The sequence below is a fragment of the Chroicocephalus ridibundus genome, chromosome 10, assembly GCF_963924245.1.
Source record: "Chroicocephalus ridibundus chromosome 10, bChrRid1.1, whole genome shotgun sequence".
Lineage (NCBI taxonomy): Eukaryota > Metazoa > Chordata > Aves > Charadriiformes > Laridae > Chroicocephalus > Chroicocephalus ridibundus.
This window is the reverse complement of record NC_086293.1, coordinates 24,111,644-24,131,612: the sequence shown is the minus strand read 5'-3', so window position 1 is coordinate 24,131,612 and position 19,969 is coordinate 24,111,644. Positions and strand designations below refer to the sequence as shown.

The 19,969-nt window shown below is 39.7% G+C and overlaps 1 protein-coding gene across 5 annotated transcripts in view; it reads left to right on the top strand.

Annotated features, from left to right (window-relative positions):
- The window catches only part of CACNA2D3 (calcium voltage-gated channel auxiliary subunit alpha2delta 3), a 551,583-nt gene that overhangs the window by 515,654 nt on the left and 15,960 nt on the right, over nt 1-19,969 (top strand). For 4 of the 5 annotated variants that reach the window (XM_063348451.1, XM_063348449.1, XM_063348450.1 and 1 more), the window contains 4 exons: nt 7,794-7,869; nt 11,566-11,618; nt 13,214-13,269; nt 17,101-17,212. In XM_063348451.1, coding sequence (XP_063204521.1) covers nt 7,794-7,869; nt 11,566-11,618; nt 13,214-13,269; nt 17,101-17,212 — 297 coding nt within the window. Of the gene's footprint in view, nt 1-6,272; nt 6,319-7,793; nt 7,870-11,565; nt 11,619-13,213; nt 13,270-17,100; nt 17,213-19,969 lie in introns of those variants that run through there. The other variant, XR_010072843.1, reaches the window with a different exon arrangement.

Sequence of the window (19,969 nt, the reverse complement as noted above, 5' to 3'; positions counted from 1 at the left end):
CCAATTTGTTTTCTCCTGCCTAGCAAAGCAAAAAATTGATTGTTCTGCTGAACAATCAATGGTAGTAGGCACCACCATTGAGAAAACAAAGGCTGCGTGGCTCGAGTATTCCATCTAAACTGCGGTGGGCGCCAATTTGGCACGGATCATTGGCTTATGATTTTGCTGGTCTTGAGCTCCGAGGGAGTTACAGATAATGAAGCCACTAGCTCGGTGCAACTGAGCTGCATGCTAAAGACAATGTAAACACGATGAGCCGATTATTAAACACAATAAACTGGCCATTGCCAATCACTTAAAAATGGGAGAGAATCAGAGTGGTGTAATTGCACTAAATGAGCCACCTGCTTTTCCCGCTGTACAGCAGATAGCTCTCTGCAGCAACAAAAAAACCCAAACTGTCTTTGAGCTGTGCTAGATGAGGCCTTTAAAATCAATTATTCCAGCAGTATGAAGAAGAAATCCTTGCTGACTCTCATGAAAAATAGTCAAGACACCGTATTTTGAAGATTACTAATTTGTTTGGGTGGGGTTGTATTTTGCTTTTCCAAATTTTATTTTACATGGAATAAGAACAAAAGAAAAAAAAAAAAAGCACTGAATGGATGCAGTGGCAGAATCTGTTACGAGCGCCATTTCCAGGAGAGCACAACAATATGGTTATTGCACGTGTTATACTTGTCATCGCTCTTACCATGCAGACACCACCAGAGAGCGAGCTCTCTTCGTTAGCTTTCATTCTGATAATATCCAGAGCCATCCTTTCTTGCACTGTCATCTTACACAGCGCCCGCCATCCAGCACGTGAGTTACAGAACTTTGCCCGCTTTGATCCGGTCTTGCTCCTTTTTTGTTCAGTTTAGAAGGTTCTGTCGTGTCTGATCTTCGCTGCAGGAGAGTTTACGAACCTCCCCGGTAGCCGCGGGGGTGGGAGCCCGTTCTGCCTTCGCCGCAGTGACCTGGGTGGCAGTGCAGAGAGGTGCCACCACCTCGCTGATCCGTGCCAGCTTTCAGACTCCCTGCCCACAAAAGGAATGAAATAACCCTTTGTGCCTTCGCTCAGCTACCGCTAATTTGGAGGGATATAGAAGTTCTTTTTAGGATTGAGCTGGAAGTGTTAAAGAAAAGGGGGTTGTTTGCTGCTGACTATATTTCTTTTCAACCTGCAGCAGGATGAAATTCAATTTTTGTGTTAGCTGTTTATTTTTTAAACTGAACTTAAATACCTCCTTCCCTCCTTAATTTCTTTAAACTCAGTACTTCTTTTAAATAATGTGTACATATGTATGTATGTATATTTTCTTAGTTTATGGGTTTTATATTTAGGGAGAAAAATTATATCAGTGCCTCCACAGCAACGTGACATGTTCTGTGATTTCATTTAGCAAAATGATGTTTATCTTCTACCCTAAATATTGCATGAAGTTAAATAATTTAAATATAATTTAAATTCATTATTAAATAAATTAGGATGTGCTTATGGAAAAGTATCTGCTTCACATAACTTAGAAAAAAGTTTCTTTATAATTTCCTCAGCGCTTTTTTCCACAAACAGTGGAAAAAATAGATTCAACTGCTCAAAGCATGAAAATCTAAATAAACCACATGAACGTCAGAAAAATCAAGGGCTATAGGAGGAATGAGATCCCCGAAGAAATGAACTTAATAAATCTATAAGAGAAAATTAAATATCTCGTGACTTCAAAACACTTTAGTCCTTTGCAGTAGGAGGAACGCTGAGCGATTCTGTGAGACAGGTCTGGAAGCGGCATCGTTTCCTCTCACCACCAGGCATCCTCTTGGCCTCCGAAGAGGCATCTATGCTTTGGTATTTCACCGTGCTGTCAGAAGATGTGACTGAGATGGTGCACCCCTGAATTCCAGCCTTCCCAGATGCTGAGGCTCTCTTTAATAAGTTCTTGTTGCTTTGAGAGCAGCTCTTTGTTCCTCGCTTTTTCCTGCTCTGTTCCTTTGTCTTTACTGACGTGCTTCCTAGTGAATAGTGCGTCTTCCCTGGGCCCTTACGGCACAGTACAGCCCAGACCCTTCACCTGTGTCTCCAAATGCATGCACATAGAGGCAGGCTTTCATCTCTCTGCCGTGATTTGCTTCATAAGCAAAAACTAGCAAGTGTTTTGCCTCCAGGTTATAAGATTATAAAAAAAAATTCATAACTCTTTACTAAGCTACTGGCAAAGAGCAGAACATTCCCAAAGCCAAATCATGAAAACAGCAACTCGTTGCTTCCCAACAGGACTCTAATTTCCACCGAGGCAGCGCACCCTCCAAATGAAGGCTATTTTTCTGTTTAGTTTAGGCCATTCTTTCTTATTTAAGCATTCATTTTAATAAAATATTCTTGAATTTTTGGTGACGGTGTTAAATCGATTTGACCTTCTGTTACTTTGGCAGTGTTTCTGGAGGTAGATGTATACTTTGGAGATCAGTGGGGGACTGAAGGAACAATTCAAACTGGAGTTAGTGGATTTGGTATTAGACAAACGCAGCTGTGATATAGCAGTTCTGCAAAGTAGCAGTTCTTATCAAGGTAGGAAAATGAGCAGGTTATTTCCAATCATTATCTTCTGTGTTAGCTGTCGTGCCCACTGCAGAGCAGGTATGAGGCCTGCACCCTTAATCTTCGATTTCTAAATGAATTATACGTAATTGTACTGCCCTGAAGGATGGCTCCATTTTCATCATCGAAACGGCTGTCCGAAAGCCAACAATATAGCAGAGTGTCTAGTACAGGTTTACAAGTAGGTACAAAAGAACCAAATGATACCTGTCACTTCCCTCTCGTCATTACCAACAAGAGCAGCTCCGCTCTGATATTTTATTTTATTTTTTCATTTATCAGATGCGCATCTGGTACCTGTGCTCTGAAACTCCCACACTGCTGTGTGGTATGTCTTCTGCTCACGCTTTGTCCATGTGACATCTAAAATTAATGTCTTAAAACTGCGTTTGGGCATCGCTAGAGTTTATAGCTCTGTAAATGTTACCATTCATTTAATGCAGTGTATTAGTATACGGGAATTGTTTTACCCACTTCAGGAAGAAACCCCGGCATGGGTGCCATATAAATGAGTTCTCATTCTGTGCGCTGGAAATACAGGTTGAGTTGTAGTTTTTATCCGTGTTGTGCTCTGGAGCACCTTTGCAGCTGGGGACAGCTGAACAATAAGGGGAAAGATATGTGATGACAAGTTTGTTTTGTCAGGATGCTGTAATTTGTTTTTATGCTTTTCATTGATGTTCTCGGTGGTGAAGGGTGTTAATCTGACAGTTTCTGGACACTAATAATCTGTCTGTCAATGGAGGCGGGAGAGACAGAGCAGCAACAGTATGGGATGTCTTACGGTGTCCTGCTGCCTCCCCACGAGGACCCTCTCTAGGCTTTAGAAACCAGCGTACTCTCCGTACCGTTCAACGCTGTGTATCCTCCCCCTCCTTGCGAGAATGCCAGACAGGCTGCAGACCCTGCGTCTGAGTTAGCGGACGTCTTTCCTCCACAAGTGAGCTCTAGTTACTAATAATTTTGCCGTAGACGACTGAGTAAAGCATAGTGTCAGCAGGCAGGGCATCCCGTATTATTGGCTTCCTTCGCTTGATTCTTTGGAGCACTTCTTCCTTGTTTGTTTGGGGGTTTTTTGTTGTTTGTTGTTGTTGTTGTTTTGTTGTTTTATTTTGTTTTGTTTGGGGTTTTTATTGTTTGTGATTTTTTTTTAATGGAATTGACATTTACTTCGCTGGTAAGAAGCTTATTATTCCTACACATTATATGAAAATCCCCAAATCTTGAACTGGTGGCAAAACATTTGAAATTCTATGCGTTGAAGACCTTTCAGCTGTTACAATTGCCCGTGAGGGTATTTTGCACTACCAAGAAGAAATCCATAGTTGTGCTGAAAATCTAGCTGAAAGCAATAGAGTGTATCTGCTAATATAGCCTGTGCTGCTGGTAGGTCTTAGAAGTTTAATTTTCTTGAGCCAGATTCATACTCAATTGTAACTACATTGCAGAGTACAAGACTGGAATTTACTGTATCAGGAAACTGACAATAAAAAGGTTTTTACTCAAGTGTATTTGGCCCCTGAAGTTATATTCAATGGAGGTGCACATTCAGGTTTTGGTAAGTTATTTTCCATTAGTTAAAGAGGGTTGTACGTAGTCCGCGTCTGTCCTATGAGTGACGTAGAAAACAATTGCTCTGTGGACTTGAGTCGCAGGTGTGGAAATAGGGGCAGCTGTGGCAGTTCAGAGCACGGCAATGTCAGCAAGTCTGAAGGACGGCATCCGCAGCAGCAGCAGAGCGCTCCTGTGACGTGCTGATGCCTGGACTTGGGCACCGGGATGGACTTCAGACGGGATGGTGGGGAGCGGGCAGTTGTGTTCACTAACCATAGTCAGCTGAACGGGATACGGTTAGCTGCAAACAGTTATCTAAAACTGTAACACAATAACTTCAGAAAGGGGCAATCTGGAAGCCTTTCTTTCTGCACCAGTGAGTTAACTCTGAGTGAGAAGAAAGCTTATTCTCTACATTTTAGAAAGACATTAGCAATAAAATAACACTCTGTAAACGACACCTGAGTACAGAAGCACCACGGTGTCTTATGCCACTGTTTTGACTACAAATACTGTAGTCCCCATTATAAAGAATAGGGCTGGAAGACTTTTAACTTCCTATTACCTTTACAAGAATAAAAACAGAACAAAACTGGATTTGAATTGGTGAATGCCTCGGAACCCAATGATAATGAGCTTATAGTGACAGATTTTCCAGAATTTATCCAGTATGTTGCAGTGTTCAGATTTCAACGTGGTTATGGGCTTTATACACCGATCTTCGACGTGTATGGCAAAATCCCTATTTGTTTTTAGTGCGGAAGAATCAGGTCTTTTAAGATCATTTGGCAATAATGTTTTGCTGGCATATTTTGCACGTCGTGTTATAGTTGTTTGAATCATCTTTAGGAGCTTTCAGATAGGTGTTGAACCTGCCCACTTGGAAAGTTACTGGGATGGGAATACATCGTTCAAGAAACAGAACTCATTCCCGGCTTTGGTTAAGAAATCTCTGCCTGCTGTGTACCTTTCTAAGGATTTGCTCTTTTTTAATTTTTTTTTTCTTTTTAACCTGGGTACATTACCTGTTTTCTACTTTGTTCCTGGACCAGAATCTTCACACTGGAAACACGTTAAAATGTATTTACTAAAACTAAACTCATTATAATATCATGCACAGCTGATATTCAGGTATTTCCAAACAATTTTGCAGTGTTCCACAATGATCTTGAGGTTGTTTATTACAACTCTTCCCCTCTGCCTTTACTCTAAAGCTTAGAATTTCTTTCCCTGTTAAAGGGAAAGTTTTTTAACTACGTACATGTATCACTTTTGTTCCTCTTGCTCATAATACAATCTTAGCTTGTGTATACTCCCTCCAGTACAACAGACAATCTACAAAAAATATAATCTAGCATGTTGGGGCGTAATATTAATTATATTTCTGGTTATTTGTGTGCGTACGTATTTGAACCTTTTAATGACTTTTTACCTTTGAACATTTAAAGAAACTATTGCATCTATTACAATGTAATAATTACATAAGACATATAATCCAAGTACAAATATTGAGGAGGGCAAAGGCTTTTTCCAATATTTAAATTGGAGTTCAAATTATAACAGATGTTCCACATGACGCTCTATAATAGTATTTGATTAACACTTCTTAGCAGCAGAACGTAGTCCGCAGATTGACTGAGCAGTTCTGGTGTGTGAAGGTGAAAGCTGAGAAATCGATTACGCTTCCGAACACCAAACACGGTCACCAAACTTATTCTATTGAAACACTGTTTATAAAGAATAAAGACAAGACTGAATGCTATTCTACTTGTAACACTAGGTTTCGAATGAAGCAGGATGGGACCATTTCATCCATATAGAATTCCTTGACTACTCTGCAGAGAGCACATGAACATCTGAAAGCTGCCCTTGTCTGTGCACGTATCACTTGCCACCATCGCTAGGGGGTCCAAGGGGACATGCAAGACGGTCCTTGGATCTAGGGCAATAAAATAGTCAAGCCAACCAAGCCTGGAAAGGCTGAGCTGTAGAGATTACCTTACAGGGGCTGGATTCTGGCCACGGTTAAAGGGGGGAAAAATAAAGGAAAACAAAAAAGGAGCTAGGGAAAGTGGTGTATTACTGCATGCCATACAGGCAGCACAGCTTACACCATGTACTGCTCTGTTTGTCTTGGCAGATCTGTGTGCGCGGATCTGGCTGTGGGCGTGATTCTGCCAAAGATGGTCAGTGTTCACCTTACACCCATGTTTAGGTCTCTAGTTATGCGTTTGTCTACCATGTGCCTCTCTCTGCCGGTCCACAAAACAATGGCTTCCTAGCCATTTCTATTCTGAACATAAGATAAAATTAATCATGTGAGCAATATGACCATGTACCGAATGTTTAGTTGAAGCTGCGAGATCCATTATGTTAGATATTTTGCCTGTAAGCCAAAAAATAACATATAGGCATAATAAAGAAGCTTTTAGTGATGGTTGCTGTCACAAAATTAGATCAGAAAAATTATGTGCAGTTTCTACCACAATGGATTACAACATTTTATTGGTACAGGTTGCAAGGTTTCATGGCATGCAGTGCAGAATGCCTCATGGTGATGCTGAATGCATTTCATGACCTGTTTTTGGCAGCTTCTGGGACATCTTTTCCGTAGCCGAATTTGTGTGCTCTCCCTTCCTCTTCACTTAGAAGCAAGGCACACATTGCAAAACGTTGACGTCCCATCTCATACATCTATGAACCATCTATGTCCAGTTGTGTTCCCTTGTCCCTCTGATGATGCAACAGTCAAATGGATATGTTCAAATAGTACGAGTAACTTTTATATATTTACGCTTGTTGCAACTTATCAGCTAAAGATTCTTTACATCTGCCGTAGATGTTAAATGCTTTTTATGTGGATGGATATAGTTAATTAATTGTTCTATGGACAGACAGATTTAGAGAAATAATCACAATTCCATGCACTGAGTTCTGGATTTTACATTTAGATCTCTGAGGTGTATCAATGGTGTGTAAAATCACAAGCAGAAAGAAATGTCCGTTTACTATGCATCTGAGGAGGCTTCTAGCATATGTTTATTAGAGCAGGTACCTGACATGGAGTATTTTGCCCTCATGAAAAGAAGCAAAAGCAGACCCATCCTGCTTCAATTATCCGTACTGTGAATGCGTTGAAATCCTCTCTCTTCTTGGGAAGTAACACCGTGTTTTTGCAAACCAGTTGTGCACTGAGATGCTGGAACTGTAGAAGTGTCTTTCTGCTTTTACTGGAGTTGGAGAGTCGTCTGTTGTGAGAAGCCCCTCAGATGCATAGGCTCTTTCACCTTCTGGGGCTAAATGTGCTGATCTCAGTCCAGAACCAATTGTTAAGCATCGTGTTGAATGTGTCTTCTCCTCCTCCCTGCATTGGTTATATCATCGTGTGTCACGCTGTATGTGTATCTTCCCTGTTTTCTCCCGGTTATGCTTTTGCTTTGTTCTGGAGTCTGATAAAATCTTTCCAAAGTTTTCATAGTGTTTCTTACCTTTATTCTCCTTTGTGTAACCTGTATTTTAATGATCGCTTTCCCTCTTTTCCCTGCTGCCGTTACAGTTTTTATTTTCCTGTCTACTTTGTGGGCAGCCTGTTGCATATCATCATTTGTGTTTCACTGTTTTTTCTTCTTTTAGTCAAGCAGTTTTCTGTTCTTCTCTGTAGAATTACACTTTATGACTACCAGGCCATGTGTAGAACAAACAAAGAGAGTAGCGACAGTGCCCATAGCTTACTGGACGTAAGTATAGTAAATTTTCTGAGCACCTTTCCATGCAATCATCAAAGAAAATTGTTGCAAATATCTCATCGCCATTGTAAGCCCATCATTTTGGTTTGGAATGCTTACAGCTCTTGTGTTTATCCTAGTGCATACAGGGAACGCTTCATTATAAACGAATGCAAAGTGTTAAGCATTTTCAAGTTCAAATACCCCTGCACTCATTTTTAACACTGGGCCACCGTTTCTGAGGTAATGTCAGAATGTTCTTTGCACCGTATAAATCCTCCTTCTTATGACTTTGTAAATTTGGCTGTAGATTGTGCTTTGCTTGGGGGACTGGAATCACCGTATGTGAACGCATACACAAATGCAGAAATGCAATGCAAATTAAAAACTGAGATTATTTTTTTTTTTATATGAAAGGATTGGTTCGTTGTCAAGGCATTCAAGTCAGTGATTTTAACCCATTCTTTTCCTTAGTATTTACAGAAGACGTCTTCTAAGGTTTTTTGCGGTTTCAGCGCATTGAATTGAAGGCCTTGCAACGAGACCTGAGCACAACGCCCCCCTCCCCAAGACCTGCTCAGGGTCCAGCTGGGTGGGTCTCGCAAGGGCAGCGCTTCGTTCCTGCCAAATCACATTTCTAGGTTATAAGCCCAAGGGTATTTTATAATCATGTATATGTCTTACTGATTACTATAGTAATCTATCAGAACAGATAAGGTGTTAGATAAAGTATAGATTTTGCATATTAAAAAGGAACCGTTTTAACAAATATATGACAGGAACAGCAAGAAAAATTCTCATGTAAAGACAGCAGCAAAACACACTAGCAATTTTACCAGTCTGGAAAAGTTATCTGATAGTATTTTTAAATGCACAGAGATCTACCTAGAAAAAATAAGCCTATGCGTAAACTGTTGGGTAAATATCAAATTTCTGGTAACTTCCAAATATCTATATATAGCTTCTATGATTTGTTTAATAATCATATGCGGTTTTGGGATGTTTTCATTTACATATTTACATGACTGTCTGTTTTTCAAATACCTACAAGTCTGGATTTACTGCACTTATCAGGCTGTTTTCTGCTACAGCCTAAACCTGAAACAAGACTATCTTGACATTATAATAAGTACCAGACTGTGCAATGAGACTTAAATTGTCAGTGCAATAGAACAGGATGCTGTGAATCATATTTGCATGAAAATGCTTAAAATATATTAAAACTGTTAGCGACGACCTTCCATCCCAAGGCTTTGGGGCTTCAGCTCAGTTTGCATACGCACCCGGCACGTGGAGCTCTTACAAGTGACTTTAATCCAAGAGATTTTCGCTATTCCACTTTTTGTCCGTGCTGTGTTTTCAGAGAAAAAAACTGCAACTCTTGTGGGAGATATGGCGAGCGTATTCTTTCTCTATTTTTTTAAAGATAGCCAAACTCTTCTTTAAACCTCAAGTGATTTTTTTATGGTGGTCGGTGTGAAAGATGGGCAGAGCTTTGATTATTTTGTTATTTTCCTTTTGATTCAGTCACTCCTAGTAGCCGTGGCTACAGAGAAAGTATAAAGAGAACTTACGTTAAAAGCAGGTAGGGCTAGGTTCCTCAAAAGTATTTTTTTCCTGGTTTTATGTCCAGTTTTGTACATATAATCAGGTTATTAGGCAGCATTTGGTACAGTTTCTACGTAAGCAACATGTTTGTTCACAAATGTTTATCCTTCCCTTTGAGAATTATGGATTTATCAATAGAGGAATAGATATAGGCGGAAGACTTAGGCTCTTTAAAAAGTTCCTGTATTAAACAGCGTTGAAGTGGAGCATAGACACCGCAGACCGTAGGACTGCTAGGGTCGGTCTGTCACAGCGTTCTGCCAAAGTGGTGGAAAGCAGTTGTCAGGGCTGGACCCCTCTTTCTGTCACAGCTTTTTAGGCTGTGGGACTAAAATGATAAATGAGGGATGGAAGAGATTTCTAGATCATCTGGTCCTTGTCTTTACCAGCGTAGGATTGCTTCTTAAAAGATATCCGGATACTTTGTTATTTAGCATATTTTCTTGTTTTAATTTATTCAAGTCCTAGGTAAGTTTCTATAGAACCGCTTTGTTGCAAACGTGTCAGTGCCGTAGAGTCGCCCGGCTCGGTTCCCGTGACTCTCGGTGATGGGTTACGCACACACAGAGAATAAGTAAGACTCCTGCAGTTTTTGCTGCAGTTTTTGAAGGAACGGTCTTTGAGTGGAAAAGGCTGTCATAGGAAAATCGTATTTCATGAGAATGCATTTATATCAATGTAATTAAATATTTTTCCACTGAAATGTCAAAACAAATTTTTTTCCTCGTTTTCTATTCTTTTTCTATTCTTTTAATTCTCATATTAAAATAGTTTAATGATATTATATCTATTACATTATATTATATTATGCATATTTTACATTAAATATGTATTGTTCATAAGCAATAATAAATATATTGTTTTACACTCAGTCATTTGGCATTATGAAAACAAAAGTGTGCAACAAAGTTAATTACTTGGGTGTGAAATTTCAGACTTTCTGATTTGGAATGAAAATAAATAAGATGTCGCACAGGGCTGAAATTTTGTTTTCTTTTCATCTCCAGGAAAGACTTGTTGCTTTTTATCTTTTCCTACAAGACGTTTCTTAATAGGTGAAAATCTTTAGTGTCTGGGGCATTCTGCACTCGGCTGGCTGGCGCTTTCAGCCTGTCGTGCCACGGACCCACGCGAGGGCCCTGGCTCCGTGAGTTATCAGCCCCGTGCAGAAATACCCTTTGTGACCTCCCAAAACGTGAAATGGGCAGTTACTGCTGTGCAAAGCGGCACTGCTTCAGTGAGGGGCTGATTCAGGACAGTTGAGCTTGATTTTCGATATCCGAGTAGTTCTCTTAAAGTCGATATGACTTCTTACACGTGCTAAAATACTCTGTTGATATTGAATCTGAAAAGTCTGTGAAATTTTATGCAGCTGGGAGACCCTAACACAAATGAGTGAGATAAGGATAGATTCCTTTCCGGATTTCTGGAAACTGACTTTTCTGCCTGCGATTCTTTCATAAAAGAATAATCCTATTGATATTCTTTTCAAAAATAAAATATTCAAAATGCAGTAGAAGTACTGTAAACAGAGGTTTTCCAAAGTATTTTCTGTATTTGTTATGATCCAGAAAAACACAGGGAGAAGGGAAGAATCTTAAAAACTCCTTCAAGTGCTTACAACGGGGCCTTCAATATGAAACACACGGATAACTTAATTTAGATAAAGTCAAACTTCAGAAGCTTTTCCTAGTGTAATTAGACGGAGGTGATGGACATTTACGTTCGAGAGAGGCAGGCCCGTGAACTGCAGCCTAAGAAAAGCCCATATTATCCACCAGAGCTGTTCCTCCAGCAATAGCCTGGGAAATAGGAACCCCTAGAGGTTAAATATTTAAGAATCATTTGCAAAACGTTCCTTTTCCAACTGATAATCGGTGTATATGACCAACTACATCAAAAGGGAATTTCATTATTATATATTTTAATATTCATATAGTAGTCGATAATATTTTCTTCTTCATAAAAAAAGTTGTTATTCTTTTTCCTCATGCTAGCCATGCATTTGAATGTCATAACGTTGTCTTTATGTGAAGAATTCAGTTAAGATATAAATGCTGTATGCTTTGCCCTTTCATTAAACGAGTTGCTTCTCTTCAGCCTTATAATGCCTTCTTTGCTGCAGTAAAGTGGATTATGACCGAGCTTGTCTTGTAAGTAAATTTCATCAAGAACTTAATGAATATTTGTATGAATTAATGAATATTTGTACTTTTGAATACTTAATGATCTTTGTACTTCTCGCCTTTTACATACACTGTGCTGCTTCTATTATATGATTTTAAATATAGTAATATTTGTTAATTTTTTGCTTTCCAATTTTGCATTTTTAAAATCTGACAAAATTTTGGCTGTACGACTGCACAGTTGCACTTTTTACATTATTCACGGTCTTCACTTATAACCGTATGTCTTTGCTTAGTAACTCTAGCAGATCGCAATATACAACCCAAATTTATTATTGTGGTTACTGTTAAATGTTACAGAAACGCCTGGCCGTTTGTAACGCTGCTTGGGTGGGCTGCCGTCCGCGGGGCAAACTCTTGCAGCGACTCACTGCATTGTTTGTCGCTTCGCGGGTTTCTGTAGGATGGGCCTTCTACAGCATGCGCCAGATAAGGTGTACTCTGGATGTTGCTGAATTTTTTCATCTTCTTCTAAAATTTCAAGTTAATACATAATGAGCATCACCTTTAAGAGAGATTGCTTAAGAAATCAGAGAGAAATAGCATATGCAGAACAGGAAGCCTTAAAATGAATCTTGTATTATTAACCTATATATTTTATTATTCTTATCAGAGAGCAGAGTTGCAGATTTAAGTGAATTTTATCTTTAATTAAATAGAAATAATTTTTTTCTTGTAGTCATTTTGTTTTAATTGTAAATGATACGAGCTTTCATCAAAGTTTGGAATGAGCGTTAAGGAGAGTTAACTGAATGGCTATTGCCAGAAGGCAGAGATTGATTTTAAATGTAGCTTTCAAAGTAAGTGTCAGGGAAAGAAATAATGTTAAAATGAGACTTTGATGCTACCTATAACAGCCTCAGAAATTTCCAGAAACTTTCTGTGCTTATAAGTATTGTGGCTTCGTGTCCATATGATAAACTGGATGTTGGTTTCGCATTCTTTACGCTTACAATAAGTGATAGACTGACGCGTTTCAGTCCATCCTTCAAAGTAATTTGCAGTGTATTTTAGTGGGAAAATGCGTCCTCTACACGTCTAGTTAGAGTTGATTAGACACTGGTTAATCAATCTTTTCTGCTCCTAGAAATAAATTCGGTTTATTATCTTATTTCCAGAATTAATATGAGCAAGTATTTCCTGTGCACTCCTGTACTGAGCCAGGACAGTTGTAATCCTGTGCCATTTCACTAGAGTCCAAATACCCTGCGTAACGAAGAAGTAATGTTAAATAATGTTGAACAGTAAAAACACTGTATGCTGCCATGCACTGAGAATTTTTTTGGACACTTTAAATAAGATTAATAATTTAAATGGATAATAGGTAAATCTATTATTTATAGATGGGGTTAATTTCAGAATAGATTCTCGGTGGCAAGATACAACGCAGTGGAAATACGAGAATAGCAGCAGCTGATAATCCCGGAGTTATGCTAGTAACAGGAATTTCAGTTCTGTGTTAGCCTTTATTTAAAATCGGATTAATGGTATCGAACTACTGCCAGTTTAGAGTTTTGGAAATATTCTGTGGGATAATATGAAAACTCTGATGATTTCTTTAGGTTCCTTGTGGAATTTAATCTATGCAGTTGGTGGCACTCTGATCTAACAGCAAAAGGTAAGTGTAATTTTTTTTTCCTCGCCATGATGACAGAAATGGCTAGATTAAATTAGATTTTTTACATTCAGATACGCGTAAAATGTTTTAGATTAAATAGCAGACATCTGATAACAATAGTTTGTCTCCCGAGTCAGCACCCTCTTCTTCGTTAATGTTTCCCAAAACACAAGATAATTAAGATCTTCTACGAATAACCACAAAGTGCTTCTCTGTACTCTAGGGATACACTACACTACTATAATGGAGAAGTTAAAATAGTAGATAATGAATAAATATGGGGGTTTTTTTGAAATGTTTCTCTTCATTCCAAAACAGTCTTTGCGAATAAAGCAATTACAGTAGCCTTTTTCTGCTCACACTATACTTTTTCTAGAGCTGCTGTAATATGTAGGGGGTTACTGTGCTGGAAAATGCCATTTCAACCAAAGTCCACAGCCATCTCAATATAATTTCATTTGAAAATGATTTTTAAGGCCTAAGATAATAAATGTTATGCTTTTATTTTTAAGCAAGACTGGTTAAAACTGCGTTTTGTTTTATCATTCCGCTCAAAACAGACATTTTAAAGTAATAAAATCTAGATGAATTCAAATTCAATTTACTCACAATAATTTTTAAAAATGTGGAGGCTTCATTTGAAATAGCAATGAAATTTTAACAATTCCCATAAGAACTGGAAGTTTTCAATGTCAACTGTCTCTTATACTTTAGCAGACTTTTTGTCGCATTTCGGAAGTGTTGCTCAAAAGTACAGAGGTAATTTGCAGGAGCAGTGCTCTTCAGTGGGCTGTTTCACAGGCAAGTTGTGCCGCACGCCGCTTACTGGTGTAGGGACTTAAACTCCATTTGCAGCCTCAGATTCGCATATTCCTTGGCAAAGCAGGGGATAAAATCGCTGCTTTAGGCTTCAGTTTATATTTGCATTGCCTGGGTCCTGGGCTGTCTTTACGCCAAAATAGTACCCTGTCTGAAGTCAAGGCATCGGGAAAATGGAACGTGCTGAAGCCCTGGAATATTCCAGTACCCCCTGGAGCAATAAGATGGTGGAGCTCTTCTAGCAGAAAGAGCTGTCCTGGAGCAACGGGGAAGTGTGGCAGTAAATGGCAAAGCACGTGTCTGGCTACTGCCCGACAAGTGGCAAATGCTGTGCAGGGAGAAGGGGGGGCTGAGACGGGCGTCTGCGGCAGGTGAAGGTTTGATAAGAGCCTTCTGGAGATTTAGGTGCATGAACTTAGCCTTTCCCATACTGACGTAAAGTGTACACCGCATTGCAACACAGACCAATTCCTCTGTTACACGGACTGTGAGCCCGATGTAGATCGGATGCAGGTACATGAATGGAGCTTCGTGAGAACCAGCCAGACGCTCGTGGCTTTTAGGGCTGCTTCGTAATCAGCAGGGCCTAGACAGATCTGCTAAACACCAAGGCCAAGCTTCCAGTGATTTCCCTCTCCACGATGAAGAATGTCTCTTACGCTGATGGCTGTGAAGGACAGTAGGGTTTGCTGTGCTAGACCCAGAAAACGCAAAACTCTTCCTTGTATCTGAAGAAGAACGGCAGGTACGCCGGTCTTAGTCTTTGGTGTCTGCAGAACAGCGCAGTGCAGCCTGAGTAGGGAAAGGGTAACCTTTTGGGATGTTTTTTCAAGTGTACTGTACAAATCTGCCTCAATATATCCTGACATGAAACATCCCATGGCACTTACATTGTATGTTAGGGAAAATAACCCTTTAAAGACAGCATCCCTCTTCATCTCATCCAAATGAATGTCTGTTTTATATTTTAAGCATGTAGTAGCTACAGAAGACAGGCATTAATAACTTTCTTAAAGATAAAACTATCGTTACAGCACTTTGACAGACAAGCGTGGCTGAGGGATTTTCATTCATGTTTTAGTTGAAAGTGCAGTTTTAACTACTTACTCCATTTCTTTGATGAGTAAGAGTATTGAAACTACCCCCTCGTGCTCATTGGAATATCATCGTTTTTGTGGTACTGCTTGCCCAGTTCAGGTTTGGTTAGGGAGCAAGGGACAGTTGTTCGGAAACCAACGTGTGTTAGCAAAGCAAAAGCAAGAGCGATTTCACAGGAGAGAGGGCAGCAGGAGAGGAAAGCACATGCTTAACGATGTTCTCCTGTAGATGCTACCTTACCACAAAGAGTTGTAATAATTACGACTGCACTTCATGAAATTAAGACTAATGAACTCGTACATTTCTTTTACTTAACAACGTTTAACAAAGCTCAGGAAAAAACCCAGTTCCTCTAATGGGGAAATTGCTTCCTGCTCAGATTGCGGCACTAATGGAACACCACGTTACAAAGATCTTAGAGGGTCCCCACGCAGCTGCCAATTTACCAAACCCTCGTATGAAAAATACTGCACAAAGTCTTGCAATCTCAATCACGTTTGTAAGTGAGAGAGAAGAACATGATGCCCTAAACCTTGGGCAGCCCCCCTCATCTTCTGGACTCCAACGAGGTGCTGGAAATCTGAGACCCATGGATCTCCGGCGGTCTCTCTGTTACACAAGCCATATGTTGATACAAGTGAGGGTGGACCCAAAATACAGGTGATAAATTTCAGTCATTCTTGGCAACAGATAAGGAGAAGAGAAATGGAGAAGGTGCAGTAGAGCTAGTCAGACAATTCATAAGAAAATGCTAAATTGTTAAATATGTCACAACCATCGTGAAAACATCGGAAATAACACAACTTTTCTGACCAGCTTCAGTACCTTCCTTGAGTTCTGTGCGTTTGGGGGAATATTTTTAAATTATATACAAAAACTATGAACGGTTCAGAAATGCGTGTCCTAGTGCGTGATTGCAAGTGCAGTTTTGCTCCTTCCGCCGGCGCGGGGCAATAGATACGCCACTGCCTTTGGAACAGATTCTCTTGAATGGAAGATCTGTCGAGTCCAAGAGCCTGGTTAGTGTAATCTATTTTTGTCATACCTTGTCTTGTTTTCTCACTTAGCAATTAGTTTAAGATAGGCTTAACATTTGTGCTGATGTGCAAGTGTACCTCCGTGTTCAGGAAGAATGAAGGGGTGGGGGAAGAACAAGAAAGGGAAAGAGGGAGAGACATTGTCCACAGATACATCGGGGTGAGGGGCAGGCGAGCTGCCTTCAGTTCCCACTGTCCTGTAGTTTGACCTTGACCCAGTCTCCCTGCTCCCTCGTACCTCAATTTCCCAGCCTTTAAGATTTAAATAGTGACGTTTTCTCATCACTTGCGCTGCAGGGGCTTCAGATTAAAAGTGTTACGGAGTATTAATTATTACTGTTTTGGGAAGCAGGTAACAAGCATTGGTTCGGGGCAAAGTAACACTTCTGCCCCCCACCCGCAGAGTTATTCTAACTGATGAAACTCTGCAGAGATCCCCAAGCTGTAATCCAAAAAAGCATTTTGGCTTCAGTAAAACGTACCACAGTTTAGTTACCAGATAAAGGTAAAGCCCCATACGTAACTGTTAGCGAGGCACGGCACCACTGAAACAGAACCGACAGTAAGTCCGTCTTGAATATACAGAGAAAGAATAAAAGCTGGAGCATAAATGTAAAGTAGGTTGGCAATGGCTAAACCATGAATAACTACTTTAAGAGTTATGTCTTACAAAATTACATTCCATGGATAAGCTTTTCTTTTTTTTTTAATTGAAAATATAGTGTTATGCACTGCCTAGGAAATCTCACAGGGTGGCAGAAGCTGAGTAACATTTCCGTTCTCTGTGCGCTCTGTAATACCGCATCTCATGTTGTTCAGAATTTTGTGTGCTGTTCTTCCCATGTTAACATCAAGATATTTTTTCCTGTGCCTATAGCGCAGAGGTTGAAACAAACCCTAGAGCCCTGTGATACTGAATATCCAGCTTTTGTTTCCGAACGCACTATAAAGGAGACCACGGGGAATATTGCTTGCGATGACTGTTTCAAGTAAGCCCTTTCAATTTTTTTTATACAACTGTTTGTGACAAAGCAATAAAACTGAATTATTCAAGGTTATGTTGAAGAACGTACGAGTCTGTTATGTTTTATCTTGTATGATGACCTCTGTCAGGGTGTCATTTCTCTTATCACAGGGGTCATTTAAATGTTTGATATTCTTAAATTAAAGCAGTGCCTGTTATTTTCTACCAATAAATGTAAAACCAGTAGAGGCTTATGCTAATTTCAAGGAATAGTGAATGTTTTAAGACTTTTCCTGGACACAGGCAGCATTTTAAGGGCATATTCTGTAAAGATTTGGATACAAAAAGGGTAGCGCTGTGAGCTCTGCTAGACAGGAGCGAAACCCTGCTGGATAGGTTAGAAGTTCCCTTGTGGTACAGTGAGATCTGGTTGTTTCACTTGAATGCCAAACAGTGTTTCCTTCTTAGAATTGTTAGTCTGAAAGAGTGGGAGAGGATTAAATCTGTCCTCCAGACTTTCAGTGCTGGGAAGCGAGTTACGCGTAACAGCTCTCACGTGTCGGTGCTGCAGCCGCGTCAGTTCTACCGGCGCTGCTGCAGAGGTGTCCCTGCTGCGGTTAGAAGAAGAGAAAGACCAGTCTAGCCTTCCTCCCTCATACTGAAAATGTCTTTTCTCTGCATGTAGTGCCTATGTGCAGTGACGTTTTTACTGTAGTTACGGTACGTCTTAATTAAAGAATTGCATAGGTATTGTTCATGCAATATCTGTACTTCAGTAAGTCTCTTAATTGGATTTCCTTTATGCTGAGAGTTCGTCATCGCAAAGGAGATTAGTCTTCACAGCAATAATTTGTCTATCAATATAAATGTCAGGAAGTATTTCTAAGTTAAACAAAAATTGCTGCAACTCTCCCTTTCTAGATGAAATCAATATGCAATTAGCAAATAAAGGTGAAAGCTTCTCTTTGAAGTCAATAGGTGTGCTTTTGCACTTGCTCCTAAATTTTCTCCTCAATATCCTCATTGTTTTAAAACGGGAAACAGAAGTACACTGGAGATATATTTTGAGGGCTAATATTCACTTTTAATTTGCTGCTGACCAACTTTCAATTCTAAGGAAATCATCAGTGTCTCGTATGAATAACTGTTTTGGTGTGGCTTCGTGGGATAGTAGTATGGAAGTGCTTTGGACATTGGTCCTAGGGAGCCCTTTAAGTGTAACGATAGGTCCCACTGCCTGAAAAGTACAAACTCAACAAAATCAAGCCGTGATTTTTCCACTTGACATATCAAATACAATGTATGTTACACTGCTGTAAGGGCTTCGTGCCAGAATTGTAAAATTCAGGCAGCCTTATTTTGTGACTATTTACAGAAGATTACTGAGAATTTGTGCAACAAATTATCATATTTCTCTTACGTTTAAATATTGCAAACAGACATGATTCCATGAAAAAGGATAAATTTAACAGGACCAGGTTTTCTCAAAGGAATGCAGATTTCAGTCTGTCCTCTTAGGTAACTTCAGGTCAAAGGAAATAACTTTCAAAAATAACACAATTCTGCAATACTTGGACAGCACTGAGTTGGAAACTGAGTTTAGTGAAAATTATAGTATTTCAAAAATAATGCGCTAAGATCTTTTTCATAGAAAAACATTTTGTGTTCCACAGTGGAACAAAAAAATAAAAAGAAAACCCTGTAAGTTACAAACTGATCTCAAGGCACCCATTATTTTTCTCCACAAGCAATGGCAAAACCTAAAGAAATAATCCAGAAGAACTATTAGATTCTCATGGGAAAGTTCTTCGTTATACCGTTTACCCACTGTCATTAACAATCTACAAATTGCATCTAAGATTGCAGACTGCATTGGATTCCAAATATTTTTGTTATAACCCAGGACACTTTCCCGCAGAACAGCTAAGGAATTTGACCCAAAGTCCTTTGTAGACCTACATCTTCTGACCCAGTTTTCTGTTTCATAGCCTCAGTCCCAATAAATATTTTTACAAGCAAGTGTATTGCTTAATACTTGTAATTTGAGAACGATGGGCTCAATCAGTCAAAATTTAGGGTTCGGCCTTTTATAGAGTGAGCCTTGCACTGACGCTGTGTTCAGTGGTTGCTCTGCACGGCATCGGTTGCGTGCTGGACTCTCGATTCACGTCCCTTTGAGTCAGCGGGATTATTTTCTGTGTCCTCCTTGGATCATGTTATAGATTAATCTGTTTGTGATATGTACTTGCAAATCTTGATTATGAATAGAAAAGATATTTGTAAATATTTAGCTGAATACATGCCCACTCTAATACTGCAAACCTATTTGAAAGACACTGAAGAAGTCGGTATATTGTGAAGAGGTTTGCAAGCAAAAGTTGTGCAAATGCTCTGCCGTAAGAATGTTCGTGTCACAAGTTACTCATTCAAGTCACTGTCTTTTGTTCCTACGATGTCAGGCACTACTATAGAGCCCTTGTCTGAAAAAAGCCACCAAAAGCGGTCTCTTAGTAGATGTAAAAATGATGACTGATGTTAATTGAAACCATATAACGTTACTTAGATAAGACATTTTGGAGCACAAATACCGTGTTATTGCTAACAAAGTCACAGTCATAGTCCAGAAGGTCACGTAGTGAGAGCCAGAGGCTCTATTCCGTCCTGGGTGTGCTGTTACTGATCTTACAGAAGTGCCGCGCGCTTCACAGTCACCGAGGGGAGCAGTTCCCGACTGCGGTTGTGAAAACTAAGCCTTCTCCTTATAAATGTTTCCAATCACAAT